At 42.9% G+C, this 16,990-nt stretch overlaps 1 protein-coding gene across 22 annotated transcripts in view; it reads left to right on the forward strand.

The window, feature by feature from the left end:
• The window catches only part of RIMBP2 (RIMS binding protein 2), a 711,286-nt gene that overhangs the window by 158,641 nt on the left and 535,655 nt on the right, over positions 1 to 16,990 (forward strand). For 21 of the 22 annotated variants that reach the window (XM_073676113.1, XM_073676112.1, XM_073676118.1 and 18 more), the window contains 2 exons: positions 5,691 to 5,867; positions 14,412 to 14,546. In XM_073676113.1, coding sequence (XP_073532214.1) covers positions 5,691 to 5,867; positions 14,412 to 14,546 — 312 coding nt within the window. The remainder of the gene's footprint in view (positions 1 to 5,690; positions 5,868 to 14,411; positions 14,547 to 16,990) is intronic. The other variant, XM_073676111.1, reaches the window with a different exon arrangement.

Consider the following 16,990-nt stretch of genomic DNA (forward strand, 5'->3'; position numbering starts at 1 on the left):
AGCTCTCTACTGTGCCTGAAAAGTATTTCCCGATTACATGTAGGGTATTGGCGCACTCAAGAGAAATTGCACAACAAACTGTGAGGTCCATTTTTTCCTATTAGCCCTTATAAAAATTATAAACTTGGGTTAAAACAACATTTTAGTGGTAAAAATGTAATTATTCTTTCTTCACTGTTCAGTCGTATAAAATTATGTGAGGCACATGTCGTGTCAACATGCTCACTGCATCCCTAGATGAATTCATTGAAGGGTGTAGTTGGTAAAATGGGATAACTTAAAGAGGGTATTGCTGTTCTGACACATCAGGGGCTCTGCCAATGTGACATGGCACCTTCAAACCATTTTGGCAAAATCTGAACTCCAATATGGATCTTTTTCCCTTCTGAACTTCGCACTGTGCCTCAAAGGTAGTTTTTGACCACATATGGAGTATTGGCCCACTCAGGAAAAATTACGTAACAAATTATACTGTTCATTTTCTCCTATTAACCCTTTTGAAAATTAAAAACTTGGAGCCAAAGCAACATTTTAGTGGAAAAAACATGATCATTTTCCATTTACTCAGCCAAATGTTATACAATTCTGTGAATTGCTTGAGGGTTAAAAATGCTCACTACACCTATAGATGAATTCCTCAAGAGATGTAGTTTCCAAAATGGGGTACCTTGTGGAGCGACATGGCGTCTGCTATCTATTTCAGCCTATTTTACACTCCAGAATTCAATTGGCACGCCTTCCCTTCTGAGCCCTGCTGTGTGCCCAATCAGTAGTTTTAAATGACATATGGGGTATCCTTGTACTCAGGAGAGATTGTACAACAAATTTTTTGGCCCATTTTCTTCTGATAACCTTGTGAAAATGAAAAATTTGAGGCTGAAGCAACATTTTTGCAGGAAAATTTTTTTAATTTTCACGGTTCAACTTTATAAAACTGTGTGAAGCTCCTGTGAGATCAATGTGCTCACCATACCTCTAGATAAGTTCCGTGAGGGGTGTAGTTTCCAAAATTGGATCACTTTGTGGGGGGTTTCCACTGTTTAGGAACATCAGGGGCTCTGCAAATGCAACATGGCGTCCCCTATCAATTCCAGCCAATTTTACATTCCAAAAGTCAAATGGTGCTCCTTCCCTTTCCAACTCTGCCATGTGCCCAAATAGTAGTTTTCCACATATGGGATATCAGCATACTCAAGAGAAATTGCACAACAAATTGTATGTTCCTTTTTCTCCTGTTACCCTTGTGAAAATGAAAAATGTGGGGGAAAAGCAACATTTTTGAGGAAAAAATTAAAATGTTCATCTTTTCCTTCCACATTGATTTAATTCCTGTAAAGTAGCTAAATGGTTAATAAACTTCTTGAATGTGGTTTTGAGCACTTTAAGGTGTGTAGTTTTTAAAATAGTGTCACTTTTGGGTATTTTCTGTCACATAGGCCCCTCAAAGTCACTTCAAATGTGCTGTGGTCCCTAAAAATGGCTCTGTAAATTGTGTTGGAAAAAATGAAAAATTACTCAAACTTTTAACCCTTCTAACTTTGGAAAAAATAAATATGTTTCAAAAATAATGCTGATGTAAAGTAGACATGTGGTAAATGTTATTTATTATCTATTTTGTGTGATATATCTATCTGGTTTAAGGGCATATAAATTCAAAGTTTGAAAATTGAGAAATTTTCACTTTTTTTTGTTAAATTTTCAATATATAAAAGCAAATCATATCTACGAAAATGTACCACTAACATTCAGTACAATATGTCACTAATCAGTGAGATATGATGAGGCGTTAGAGTTATTGCCACATAAAGTGACACTGGTCAGAAGTATAAAATTTGGCCTGGTCAGGAAGGTGAAAACAGGCTTGTGGGTGTGGGGTGAAATATTGATATCATGTTAGCCATCTTCCAATCCTGAGGCTCAGACACTACATGGTGTATTCTGTAAACAGATCAAATTGAAAAACAGTTGCAGATTTTTTTTTTTTTGTACATGCTTACTACCAGAAAGAAAATTAAAAAGCAAAATGGTGAATGTACATAATAATGGTACCAGGAAAACCTACAGCTTGTATAGGGTAAAAAAAGCAAGCCCTCACACAGCTCAATCTAGGTTATTCCATATTAGAATGTGAAGACCAAAAAAAAAGATTTTTTTTTATTTCTATTTGCTATTGTTGTAATCATATTCACCCTCAGAATAAAGATAATATGTAAATTATACCTAAGGATGAATATGGTTTAAAAAATGAAAAAACAGCTGGACTCTTGAATGCTATATTATGTAGACATTGGATATATGAAATTGGAACTGCATTACTGTTGTAGAAAATACATTAAAAATGAAGATACTTAGCGAACAAATTGGCCAATTCGTGAGAGCCCAATAGCCAGCGACACGGCGTACCTCTTTGTTGGAAACCTAACCTTATATGTCTCTCCAGTGCTAAAAGCTTACAATTTTAAGGGCAAGCAGGATCAAGCTCTAAGTAAAAATGCCCTCAAAATTGTAGGCTTTTAGCCCGAGATAAAGGTCCAAACTGGCCATAACTCTGAAGGAGTTAATGTAATATATGGATGTCTCAAGTCCACCAACACATATTCATATACGGGGATCTTGAGCAAAGGACACTCTATAAATTTTCCATAGGTCTTAATATTGCATATGGATAAACCACTTTAATGGGAGCAATCAATATTCTGGTATTTTTAACAAGAACAAGAAGAGCTATAGAACCTTTTATTCTTGCTGCCATAAGTGCTGTGGGGCTGATAGAAACTCAAAGCCACTGCCACACGGTGCTTTTGGCCACATGTGGCTAAAACTCCTCTCATTGTGATAGCCAATTGCTGCACAATTTTGTTTCACAATTGTCAAGCCATTGGTCCGCCTCGGGTGCGCTGCCGCTGCGAGGTCTAGAGCCCAAGATTCACGGATGTATCAATGGTAGCAGTATTATAGAGAGAAGGGATTTGCTACTTTTAAATTGGTATTAACATTCTGGAAAGAATATATTTTTCATTTTATTTATTTATTTTTTAATAATGCCTTGGGGCTTGTAACTGTTTAGTCAAGTTTAATTACGACCATAAATGTTTTTCTGCTTATTAAAGCTTAAATAGATATTAACTGCCATTGATCGGCTTTTTCCATGTTACACTATGCATCCTAAAGTAATTAAAATTGATTAGCAAATATACGTATGGGAATTTATAGAAATGTGTGAACATCTAAGGCACGAGTGACCTGCACGTTCTAAGGCCAGTTAGAAAAAAATCAAACAGCTTCAATAGGAATCATTTATGTTGTAGACAATGTATTGTTAATATTCTGAGTTTCTAACTGGTAAAATTTCGGTACACTTCTCCCCTAGAGAAGTTGCATACTACATATCTTTGAAAGCTGATATGTCTATATAGTGCAGAGGAGAGAGTCTTTTGCATCCTCCTGGCCCTTAATACCACCATTTTACAGCACCAAAGTTCGGGTCTCCATTGACTACTATGGAGTTTGGGTTTGGGAGGTGAGGTAACAAAAAAACGCATTTCTGACACTAGATTTTTTTTCTCTTTACATCGTTGACCATATGGGCGAATTAATTTTATATTTTGATACTTTTGACTGGACTTTTACGGATGTGGCAATACCAAATATGAGTATTTATTTATTTATTTATTTTTAACAGGAAAGAAAAGAATTAGAATTTTTATATATTTTAAAACTTTTTTTTTACATTTTAATTTTTTTTTAGTCTCTTTTGGGGACTTGACCCTGTGATTATCTTATTGCTTATACTATATATTTCAATACAATAGTACAAATCATAGTCTGCTATGAAGCCTTCAGCAGGCCCCCGGCTGCCATGGCAACAAATGGGTACCCCACAACCACTCCATTTAAATACCACTGTCTGAAATTGTATAGCATACATGGGGGCCTTTTAGGACAAGAACAACTTGAGCCCACCAGAATAAGGCTAAGTGCATATGGCATCTGTGCACTTAGCCTAAAGTATATGTTTGGAGCTTTTCCCGACCTTTCCTATAGGTCCCCATTCACCACACGGAGGTCTCTGTCTGGTCGCTGCGATGTTCTGTATCTCATTGTTTAAATGTGTAACAGGCTACAGTTTCCTATAATATGGGGTATACTTTATTTCAATGGACTCTTATGATGGATGCATTGCCTAAACATTCATCCTACTGTGGCCACTGTCAGGTATTCACCTCCCGAGCATATGTGGCTAAGAGTAGCTATAATTGCAATGTGTTCCTAGCCTAAGAGTAACAATGAATGTTCTGGCCTATAAAAGTGGGGTACAGCACAAAGACACCCTCTTTGATGTCCATATGCATATAGACATTGTTTTTGTTCATGACACAACCCCTTTAATATCTAACATTGTCAGAATAAGGTTAGTGAAATTCCTTGGCCAAAAATCTTAGTGTGCCTCCTATCTAACCTCTGGAACTCAGACCCCCACCTTATTTCCTATCATAGTCACTTATAGGGGACATGGCAGTACAGAATTGTGGTCCTCTCCACTGAAGTCTAGAGAAGTTCTAGAGACTGCCCAACTCTTTACACTTTAAAAGAGAGCGATGTCTCTACCTTGATAGATGCACTGAACTTCCCAAAGAGAAGGAGGGGGCTAGAGTCTTTCTAAGTCCCCAACGTGGTGTAGACTCAAGGGCATGTGGCCAATGAACCCTTCCTATAAGCCATCCTGTGTTACCAAACAGTGCAATTCCAAACATATTAACAAATACAACTCATTCCATATAGTGTAATGGTGTAATGGCACCAAACAGAAAAACCTGAAAATCCAACCCCAGAATATAGAATATAAAAGTCCAGTTTATAGGTTGTTTTTAATGTACAATATCAGATGTACACTCCTCAACTTTAAAATTTTAATACCAAAAAGGAAAACTTGTCAAAATTATGTAAATCACAGGATGGATAGACGTGGTAATTATATGCAAATAAGGGGTAAATGAAATCAAAATTTTCAAAACCTCTCAATTTAGTTAGTATGGAGTATGAGTGACATGCACAGAAATATACACACATGCATTCAATGAGGTTATTAATGGATGTGTGAGGCATGTTCTGCCATTCTAAATGCACTTGGGCAAACAAATCATCAAAACCTGCTGCTGGCAGCTCTCTTTACAGATTGCCGGCCACTGACATCCCAGATGTGCTCGATGGGAAACAAATCCGGAGACACTGCAGGCCATGGTAGCACATTTAGGCCCCACAGACTTCTCACAGTAGCACAAGCAATATGCGGCCTGGCTTTATCATGTTGAAAAAAGCTCTCATACTCAACACTAACCAAATCAAGATGTTTTCAAAATTTTGTTTCCAAATTTTCATCATTTGCATATCCATACCATGTCTATCCGTCCTGTGATTTCCATAAGTTCACAATTTTCCCATCTTAGTGTTGCAATCCAATGTTAAGGAAGAGTGAATCTCATGTTTGTGGAGATCCTTGTTAGGTCTTCCTGTCTCCCCTCCTTTTCCATTTGTTCTAGTCTTTCCTACAAAATATGTTTGTGTTATTTTCAAATCCATTTTATTCTGTTTTCTCATACATTGACTCTTGTATAAATATTTTATGAGAGCTTCTGTGAACTGAAATGAAAGGATGTGGTAAAGGACTTCTACTCTGCTTATAATTACAGCAGAAGAAAACCTCTACAACATTGTCTAAGAAGCCACCAACAGGAGACATCATGCGATCAGTGAATGGAGGTCCGGCTCACTCACCCTGTCCAAGTAAAGAGTCAGAGCGAGAAGTGGAGATTCGTCTTTTGCAAGTGGAGTGTGATGAGCTAAGGACCAGACTTGGATGTTTGAAGGTAAAAACATTTCAGCATTATCATCTCACTTACCATCTGTAGTAATCATCTTATATTGTTCTGGCTTGAGTTAGGTGCAGAGGCGGCGAAATCATTGGTGCAACTTGTGGAGTTGGACAGGCGCCCAAGGGGGCCATTGCCTTGTTAAAAGCAGGTGGAATTTTGCATTATGATGAGCTATTGGACTGCAAAGGGCCCATATATTGTTCTTGCACAGGGGCCCATTTCAGTCTGTTTCTGCCAATGGTTAAGCATAAAAGGGTTTATGAGAGTAGAAAACATGGCTGCTCTCTGCAGAAATAGAGCTGAGATGCGTTGAAAAGGGCTGAGCCGCACTGCCAGACACAGCCCCCGGACAAGAGTGGTGCTGTTTCTAGAAGAAAGCAGCCATTTTTTGGTAAACCAATGCAATCCCTTTACAGTGTACTTCCAGTTACCCGGAATTATGAATTGAATGCAGGAACCTGCACAATAATATTTTTTTTTTTATTATTTTGCTCTCATTAGCAGCCTGTAGTCTGTCTGTACAGTAACATTACATTCTACAACTACACCTAAGAGACAGCACGGACCAAAGCTGATCAGTGCTGCTACTGAAAGCAAAATCGCTAATGAAAGTGAATTAGAAAAGCTGTCATTGTGCAATTTCCTGGAAGGTCACTTAAAATGAACCCTGTCCACTTCCATTGACATGAACTATGTAATAAGCAATATGGTTAAACCGGGCTGTGTCCTAAACAATGTTACCTGAATGAGGACTGCACATACCTGCACAGGGTATTTCACGAATGTCTTAAGGATATGTGCACATGACAGCCTTTAGATGCTGGCATACCCTGATTGTTTTTGAAGCAGAAGACGCTTCAGGAAAACAGGTGTTTTCACTGAAGCGTCTTTTTTTGATGATAATGTATATGATTTATTGATATATATACGGTGTGTGTTTGTTGTGAGGCAGTGACCGGGATCATATACGAGGGACGTTATATCTCCCCCAGAATGTGTACAGAGACCTATTAAATCCATTGGAGTGCATTGCAGTCACAGACACACATGCGGCTGCAATGCAGGAATGAAGGTGAGCGTGGACCTAGTCAGGCTATCTGGCTAAGGCAGATTAGTAAAAACCCGGCAGGGCCTTCATTTCTTGGGGGAGGCTACAGGAAGGCAGTGGGGCGGCCTCCTCCCTCCAACCCGGGTTTTCCAGTGGCTCTTGCCACAGGTCCTTTAAAACCCATGCTCTAAGGATTAGTGTTGTTCTATGTTGTAACCTGCTAGGAGGATAGCAGGAAAGCTCAGCAGGATTGAGTGTGGCTGAACCCACGCCTGGGAACCCTCTGCACCTGTCAGGCTCTGAGCGGCCGGCACGGCTGTTGCCCACGGCAACCATTGTGTATGGACTTTCTGTTAACCCGGCTGCGAACCAGAGGACTTTCTGTTAACCTGTAGCCAAAAGAGACATGGGAACAAGAGCCGACTCCACATAGGAGTATAATTGAACACGTGGCTAGTATGCAGGACCGGATCGCGGCGGTCATGCCCATCGTGAACGAACATCTGTTAGATGCCCTGGCAGCCCAGAGGCGCACATATAATAAAAGGGCCAGAGTCAGGTCTTTTAACAAGGGCGATCGGGTGTTAGTTCTGGTACCCACAGCCGAGAGTGAGCTCATGTCCAAGTGGCAAGGGCCATATGAGGTTCGAGAAAAAGTGGGGGAGGTAAATTACCGGGTGTATCAGCCCGGAAGGAGGAAACCTGAGCAGCTTTACCATGTAAACCTGCTAAAACCTTGGAAAGACAGAGGGTGTTTAGTTACAGACGTCACCCCGGGCATATCGCCAGAGAGGTCTCTATCTTCAGCCAGGAAAGCGTCCGAGGGGGATGTCAGGATAAGTGATGCCCTCACTAAACAGCAGCGACGGGAGGCTCGCTCGCTGGTGCAGCACAATACCGACGTGTTCTCAGAGCTACCGGGTAGGACTACGGTTATACAACATGACATTGTCACCGAACCTGGGGTAAGGGTGCGAATAAGACCGTACCGGGTACCCGAAGCCCGGAGGCAAGCCATCACGGCTGAGGTAAAACAAATGCTTCAGTTAGGCGTCATAGAGGAGTCACGGAGTGAGTGGGCTAGCCCCATCGTACTGATTCCAAAACCAGACGGATCGTTACGCTTCTGTAACGATTTCCGGAAATTGAATGAAGTGTCAAAGTTTGACCTTTATCCAATGCCCAGGGTAGATGAGCTGATTGAGAGACTGGGGCAGGCCCAGTACTTTACCACGCTCGATCTCACCAAGGGTTACTGGCAGGTACCTCTCACAGATTCGGCAAAGGAAAAAACCGCCTTCGTAACTCCATAGGGTCTATACCACTATGTGGTCTTACCTTTTGGGTTACATGGGGCCCCGGCTACATTTCAGAGGTTGATGGACATAGGGCTCAAGCCCCATCAGGAGTCCGCGTATTTAGATGACATTATCATTTTTAGCACTGACTGGCATACGCACCTATCCCAGGTACAAGCGGTTCTGGATTCTCTCAGAGCTGCGGGGTTAACGGCAAATCCCAAAAAATGTGCGATAGGGCTAGAAGAAGCCCGATATTTGGGGTATGTGATAGGCCGAGGAGCTATTAAGCCCCAAATCAATAAAGTTGAGGCCATAAAAAACTGGCCTAAACCAAAAAGTACAAAGCAGGAGAGGGCGTTCCTTGGCATCCTTGGGTATTACCGCCGGTTTATACCTAATTTTGCTGGGCGAACGGCGGCCCTGACCGATCTCTTGAAAGGAAAAATATCGGTAATGGTTTAGTGGAACCCTAAGGCAGAAGAAGCTTTTCAGTCCATGAAGTTGGCCCTGTGTGGACAGCCGGTCCTCATTAACCCCAACTGCAAGGAAACCTTCATTGTACAGACAGATGCCTCGGAGGTAGGCCTAGGAGCGGTATTGTCACAAAAAGTGAATGGTGAAGAGCACCCGGTCACCTACTTGAGTAGACAACTTGTCCCGGCAGAGAGAAACTATAGCATGGTAGAGAAGGAGTGTTTGGCTATTAAGTGGGCCTTGGAATCGCTACGTTATTATTTATTCGGGCGTCAGTTCCGCTTGGTGACGGACCACTCACCCTTGGTATGGATGAGAAATCCCATGGAGAGGAATGCGCGAGTCACCAGGTGGTTCCTGTCACTGCAAAATTTCAGTTTCTCTGTAGAACGTCGCCCTGGAAAGTCGCAGGGAAACGCGGATGCCCTGTCCCGGGCACCCTGTATGATGGCAAGTGTTCAACCCCACAAGTTTGAACAGAGGGGGGGATATGTGAGGCAGTGACCGGGATCGTGAACGAGGGACGTTATATCTCCCCCAGAATGTGTACAGAGATCTATTAAAACCATTGGAGTGCACTGCAGTCACAGACACACCTGTGGCTGCAATGCAGGAATGAAGGTGAGCATGGACCTAGTCAGGCTATCTGGCTAAGGCAGATTAGTAAAACCTGGCAGGGCCTTCATTTCTGGGAGGAGGTCACAGGGCGGCCTCCTCCCTCCAACCCGGGTTTTCCAGTGGCTCTTGCCACAGGTCCATTAAAACCCATGCTCTAAGGATTAGTGTTGTTCTATGTTGGAACCTGCTAGGAGCACAGCAGGAAACCTCAACAGGATTGAGTGTGGCTGAACCCACGCCTGGGAACCCTCTGCACCTGTCAGGCTCTGAGCGGCCGGCCCATGGCAACCATTGTGTATGGACTTTCTGTTAACCCGGCTGCGAACCGGAGGACTTTCTGTTAACCCGTGAGTTGCTGAAACAAAAGCTGTTTATGTTTGACTTGCCTGGGTCACAGCCTCAGTTACTGCACGGTGTGAACACCGCCACCTTACAGTGTATATATATATATATATATATATATATATATATATATATATATATATATATACACACAGTGAACAGTCTATAATTGTAAGGGTAGGTTAATTTTAACATTGAGAGATAGAATATCCCCCAAAAAATCAAGAAAATCACATTGTATAAATTAGATACATTTATTTGCATTTTGCAGTGATAAATAAGTATTTGATCCCCTACAAGCCATTGAGTTCTGTCTCCTACAGACCAGTTAGACACTCCTAATCAACTCATTATCTGCATTAAAGACAGCTGTCTTACATAGTCATCTGTATAAAAGACTCCTGTCCACAGACTCCATTAATTAGTCAGACTCTAACCTCTACAACATGGGCAAGACCAAAGAGCTTTCTAAGGATGTCAGGGACAAGAGCATAGACCTGCACAAAGCTGGAATGGGCTACAAAACCATAAGTAAGACGCTGGGTGAGAAAGAGAACTGTTGGTGCAATATTAAGAAAATGGAAGAAATAGACATCGATCTGGGGCACCATGCAAAATCTCACCTCGTGGGGTATCCTTGATCATGAGGAAGGTGAGAGATCAGCCTAAAACTGCACGGAGGGAACTTGTTAATGATCTCAAGGCAGCTGGACCCCAGTCACCAAGAAAACCATTGGTAACACATTACACCTTATAGGTTTAAAATCCTGCAGTGCCTGCAAGGTCCCCCTGCTCAAGAGGGCACATGTGCAGGCCCGTCTGAAGTTTGCCAATGAACACCTGGATGATTCTGTAAGTTATTTGGAGAAGGTGCTGTGGTCAAATGAGACAAAAATTGAGCTCTTTGGCATTAACTCAACTCACCGTGTTTGGAGGAAGAGAAATGATGCCTATGATCCAAACAACACCATCCCCACTGTTAAGCATGGAGGTGGAAACATTATGTTTTGGGGGTGTTTCTCTGCTAAGGGCACAGGACTACTTCACTGCATCAATGGGAGAATGGATGGAGCCATGTACCGTAAAATCCTGAGTGACAACCTCCTTCCCTCCGCCAGGACATTAAAAATGGGTCGTGGCTGGGTCTTCCAGCAAGGCAATGACCAAAAACATACAGCCAAGGCAACAAAGGAGTGACTCAAAAAGAAGCACAGTAAGGTTAGGGAGTGGCCTAGCCAGTCTCCAGACCTTAATCCCATTGAAAACTTATGGAGGGTGTTGAAGCTCCATGTTGCCAAGCGACAGCCTCAAAATCTGAATGATTTAGAGATGATCTGGAAAGAGGAGTGGACCAAAATTTCTCCTGACATGTGCGCAAACCTCATCATCAACTACAAAAAACGTCTGACTGCTGTGCCAACAAGGGTTTTGTCACCAAGTATTAAGTGTTGTTTGCCAGAGGAATAAAATGCTTATTTCTCACTGCAAAATGCAAATAAATTTATCTAATTTATATAATGTGATTTTCTTTTTTGGATATTCTATCTCTCAATGTTAAAATTAACCTACCCTTAAAATTATAGACTGTTCATGTCTTTGTCAGTGGGCAAACTTACAAAAACAGCAAGGGATCAAATAATTATTTCCTTCACTGTATATATATTTACACATTCATGGCCAAATGTGTTGGCACCCTTGAAATTGTTCCAGAAAATGAAGTATTTCTCCCAGCAAAATTATTGCAAATACACAAAGGTTTATTTCCTTTGTATGTATTGGAATAACACAAAAAAAAACAGAGCAAAAAGGCAAATTGGACATAATTTCACACAAAACTCCAAAAGTGGGCTCACAAAATTGTTGGCACCTTTCCAAAATTGTGGTTAAACAACTTTGTTTCAAGAATGTGATGCTCGTTGAAACTCCCCTGTGGCAAGTAACAGGTGTGGGCAATATGAAAATTACACCAGATAAAAAGGGGAGAAGTTGACTCAATCTTTGCATTGTGTGTTTGTGTGTGCCACACTAAGCATGGAGAGCAGAAAGAGGAGAAGAGAACTGTCTGAGTACTTGAGAACCAAAATTGTTGAACCATATCAACAATCTCAAGGTTTCAAGTCCATCTCGAGAGAGCTTGATGTTCCTTTGTCCATGGTGCGCAACATAATCAACAAGTTTACAGCCAATGGCACTGTAGCTAATCTCCCTGGAAGTGGACGGCAGAGAAAAATTGATGAAAGGTTGTAATACAGGATAGTCCCGATGGTGGATAAGCAGACTCAATCAAGTTCCAAAGAAATTCAAGCTGTCCTGCAGGCTCAGGGTGCATTAGTATCAGCGCAAGCTATCAGTCGACATGAAATAAAATGCTATGGCAGGAGACTCAGGAGGACCCCACTGCTGACACAGAGACACAAAAAGCTAGACTGCAGATTTGCCAAAATGTACGTGAGTAAGCCAAAATCTTTCTGGGAAAGCGTCATGTGGACAGATGACGCCAAGATAGAGCTTTTTGGTAAAGCCCATCATTCTACTGTTTAACGAAAACGGAATGAGGCTTACAAAGAAAAGAACACAGTACCTGCAGTCAAATATGGTGGAGAATCAAAGATGTTTTGGGGTTGTTTTGCTGCCTCTGGCACTGGGTTCCTTGAATGTGTGCAAGGCATCATGAAATCTGAAGATTACCAAAGGATTTTGTGTCGCAATGTAGTGCCCAGTGTCAGAAAACTGGATTTGCGTCCTAGGTCATGGGTCTTCCAGCAGGACAATGACTCTAAACATACTTCAAGAAGCACCCAGAAATGGATGGAAACAAAGAGCTGGAGAGTTCTGAACTGGCCAGCAATATACTATGGGAAGTGCCTTGTACTATATGGAGGGCTATGGGTGGTGCATTATACAATATGGAGGACTATGGGATGCATTATACTATATCGAGGACTATGGGGAGTGCATTATACTGTATGCTATACTAGGGAAGTGTGCTATACTATATGGTGAACTATGCGGAGTGTATTATACTATATGGAGGATTAAGGGGCACATTATACTATATAGAGGATTATGGGGCACATTATACTACATGGATGACTATGGGGCACATTTTACTATATGGAGGACAATGGGGTGTGCATTATACAATATGGAGGACTATGGGGTGCATTACACTATGTGGAAGACTATGGGGTGTATTATACTAAACAAGTAAAATGTTGCCTATTCATCGAGTGATTGGATTTTTTATGCCGAAACAAAAATCATTGTTCTCAGCTGCACATCTCGTGGTGAAAACAGATATGCCTCACCTAAGCTCATGTAAATACAATCAAAATGTTTCTGTATGATAGTGCAATATGTGAGCATTTGGGACCCCACAAATTTTTGCGCAGGTCCCCACTTTGTCTAAAACCGGCCCTGGTTTAGAGCACAGCAGTGTGATGACGGCGGTGATCTGCAGCCTTATATTGTACTACTTACGTTAGGCTGTGATCTCCGCTCCCCGCCGCCGATACTCACCTCATCCAGGACATCTGCTCCCCGCATCTCCTGTCATCACTCCCAGCCCGGCAGCTCCTGTTAACACTCGGATCGCACTGAGCGGTGACAGAGTGAAAGTGTATGCTGCCAGCTTCACAAACACGTTGCTAATCTCCCCCCACAGTTGTGACCTGGACAGCCCAGGGGACATGCCCAGGTCACAACTTGAGGCAGCCACAGTGTTGGCTATGCGGTTGGACAGCGACCGCAGACTCCTATTTAACTCCCTTTAATTCACCATTTTTGTCTGCTGATCTGTATGTAACAGTAAACTACAAAACGTAATTTAATTATGTAGGTTGACTGAAGATTGCTGCAGCCAAAAAAGGACTGTTTAGTTTATAGTGATTTTCCCATACTTTAAAACATATGGTCTCTGGGCACAAGGTGTGGAATAAAAAAGAAACCTGTACTCACGTCTGAGACCAATACCGCTCAACAGCAATGGCTACTGAGTCCCCCACCAAGCTTCTAGCATATACAATGTGACATGATGGCAGCAGCCAATAATCGGTGGCTGATCGACTCAGCCTTCACATTCCATCCACACTAGAAAGTTCTGCTCATACGGAATCTGCAGCCTTGCAGTGGCCACTGATTGGCTTCAGATGTCACATGACATAGTTTATGTTAGCTAACCAGGGAACATACAGTAGACAGGAGGTGACTGCAGATGTTTTTTAAAGGCTATGCCTCTTGAATTTTCCTCACCTTTCAGCTGTCCCACAGGGAATGTACTCCAATCAGACACTGGAGCACATCTGTCTTAATTTATCCCACTTTTGCAGCATAAATTATAATGAATTTGTTGGCCACTCCCCCTCTAACCTCACTCCCCCAGCTAGGCCCTGCCCACTTTTCCAAAATATGGCAAAGCTCGACTCAGACTGATGTAAAAAAACGCCAAACGTTGCAACATTTTTAAAGCTAAAAATTCTGCCAAAAATTGTTTGATGAACTGGTGCCTAAATGTGTTCACATTAGATCGAATTTGGAGCTGAAAAGTGCCATTTCTACCAGGAGACGTTGCAAATGTTAGTAACTGTGTGTTACAAATTATCCAATGAAAACAGATTACCAATGTGAGCAGAGATTTCATAGTTTACATTTCTTGTAATATACAGTTGGGTAAGTTCACTGTCCGTCAGTGAATTCATGTAAACGGTATTTTTTGGTATTTTGGTCAGCTTGCCATTTTTATATCTTCTGTTATAGGAGGGATTAATGGGTCAAAAGCCAAGTGATGTGGAGCATTTGTTGAAGCAATCTCAGAAGGAGCTGCTGTGGCTGCAGAGACAGCTGTCATTCATCTCCAATGGAGGTCCACCATGCATCCTCTCCCCCAACAAGGTATGACTTGAATTCTGATATATGCCATATTACAGTAAGAGTCCGGTGTGAGCATGTGGTAAAGCAAATCTGGAAATTCAGTAATCATATTACTAGTGATGGTCTATGAAAAAATAGCATACATATCTGCTGAATTTGATTTTTAAGACCCATTAATATATGCAGCTTAAGGTGCACAATTTATTACAGCCATATATCAGAGATGCAAACAGTGGTCTCAGGAGGAATAAGGACTTTGATCTACGGCAGGAATAAATTACAGTGATTGCTTATATTCTTGGTTATTAACATCCGTCTAAGAGATCTACTATACTTAACTTCCTGTGAGCTCTAAATTATCAGAAATTAATTACTAGACCCAAAGTAAAACTTCACTCCATGTCTGAGATTATCACATCACTGCATTACTGATTCCACTCCTCTTTATTACCTAAATATATGTATCCTGTAACGGGTCTGGGAGGTGGAACCTCTGAGCTACTATACAAAGGGGCAGTCCTTGTAAGGAAGCAGGTGGCTCCCAGGGAAGGCGGGCAGGTAGTCACGGCAAGTGACAGGGACAGTCTCTGGGTAGAAGGGGCAGGAAGTCACGGCAAGTGACGGGGACAGTCTCTAGACAGGCGGATGGTCACGGCAAGTGACAGCAGGGTAAGAGTCTCTAGACAGGCAGGTGGTCACGGCAAGTGACAGCAGGGAAAGAGTCTCTAGACGGGCAGGTGGTCACGGCAAGTGATAGCAGGGAAGAATCTCTAGATAGGCTAGCAGGCAGGTAGCAGGTGAGCGGGCAAGAGTCTCTGGACAGGCAGGTGGTCACGGCAAGTGACGGCAGGGCCTCCAGGTAGGCTAGCAGGCAGGTAGCAGGTGAGCGCTCCCAGGTGAGCGGGCAAGAGTCTCTGGACAGGCAGGTGGTCACGGCAAGTGACGGCAGAGCCTACAGGTAGGCTAGCAGGCAGGTAGCAGATGAGCGCTCCCAGGTGAGCGGGCAAGAGTCTCTGGACAGGCAGGTGGTCACAGCGAGTGACGGCTAAGCCTCCAGGTAGGCTAGCAGGTAGGTAGCAGGTAAGCGCTCCCAGGTGAGCGAGTAAGAGTCTCTGGACAGGCAGGTGGTCACAGCAAGTGACGGCTAAGCCTCCAGATAGGCTAGCAGGCGGGTAGCAGGTGAGCGCTCCCAGGTGAGCGAGTAAGAGTCTCTGGACAGGCAGGCAGGTATCAGGCAGGTATCTGGCAGCTACTTCCTGGTCCGCAGGCGGACTGATCCATAGACAGACTGGCAGGTGCTGGTAGGCAGACTGTCGGACCACAGGATAGCAAGCAGGTAAGCAGATATCAGGCAGGTATCAGGCAGGTATCAAGCAGGAATCTGGCAGGTGACTGGCAGGTAACTGGTAACGGGACCTGAGGGCTGAAGCAGAGTTGAGAGGCTTTGCAACAACATTGCTCGGGCACCTCCATTTTGGAGGAGGTGCCTTATATATGGTGAGGTCCTCCGGCCATTGGCCGGGGACTCCTTAGGATGGCGCGCGCAGCCCCTTTAAGAGAGGGGGAGCGCGCGCGCCCTAAGCACAGAGGCCGGGAAGCAGCGCGCGCTGCCAGCAGAGCGGGAGGAAGCCGCCGGGCACGGAGCGGAGAGGTGAGGGGAACGGAGTCCCTGTCTGGCAGGAGGCAGGGACGCCGACGCTACATATCCTACTGGTAATAATTATATGGAAGATCTGGAAAGGAACCTACTGTAGGCAAGATTGCCACACAAGAAATTATTGTTAGTGGATCCCAAACATCAATATAATGCGTAAAGGGCAGTTGTCAGCTGTAGGGACCAGAAGTGCCTGGTAGACACTTTCCCATATGTCTATTTGACCATAATCATACTTACTTGTTCTATATTCTATTTTTACACATTTTTGTGGTTATTAATTTGAAACCATGTCATCATGGATGCAACTATCAGGAAACTTTTTTGACCGCATCAAGATAAGTCTTAGGTTCCAGAGGTTGTCTGCTACTAACATACTGACAACGTTTCCATAGGATAGGGTATTCATTTAAAATCGGTGTGGGTCCAGCAACCGGCATTCCCACAGATCAGTTGATATCTGCTTACATTCAGCCACTGACAAAGCAATGTACAGAGCAGAAAACCGCAACACTGTACATTGTTTAGTGCCCGCTGCCGGGTGCTGCGATTTATCCTCCATTTACCTAAATTAACAGTCTGTTGGTTATCCAGTGGAACTTAGACACATCTGAATAAATTGAATGGGGTCTGTCAGCTTAAGTTTGGATATGTTAGATCTCTTAAACTGTTATGTCTGCTGTTATAATTGGAAACCATAGGCCCAATTCATCATTTGTATTTTTTTAAAGGGTATTCTCAAGTTGTCTTTTGAGGAGCGCACAACTCATCCCATCACAGAGTCTAGTACCCAATTCAATTATAAATATGT

The sequence above is a fragment of the Phyllobates terribilis genome, unplaced genomic scaffold (genome assembly GCF_046119375.1).
Source record: "Phyllobates terribilis strain yellow unplaced genomic scaffold, ASM4611937v1 Scaffold_1__5_contigs__length_1240528914, whole genome shotgun sequence".
NCBI classification, from domain to species: domain Eukaryota; kingdom Metazoa; phylum Chordata; class Amphibia; order Anura; family Dendrobatidae; genus Phyllobates; species Phyllobates terribilis.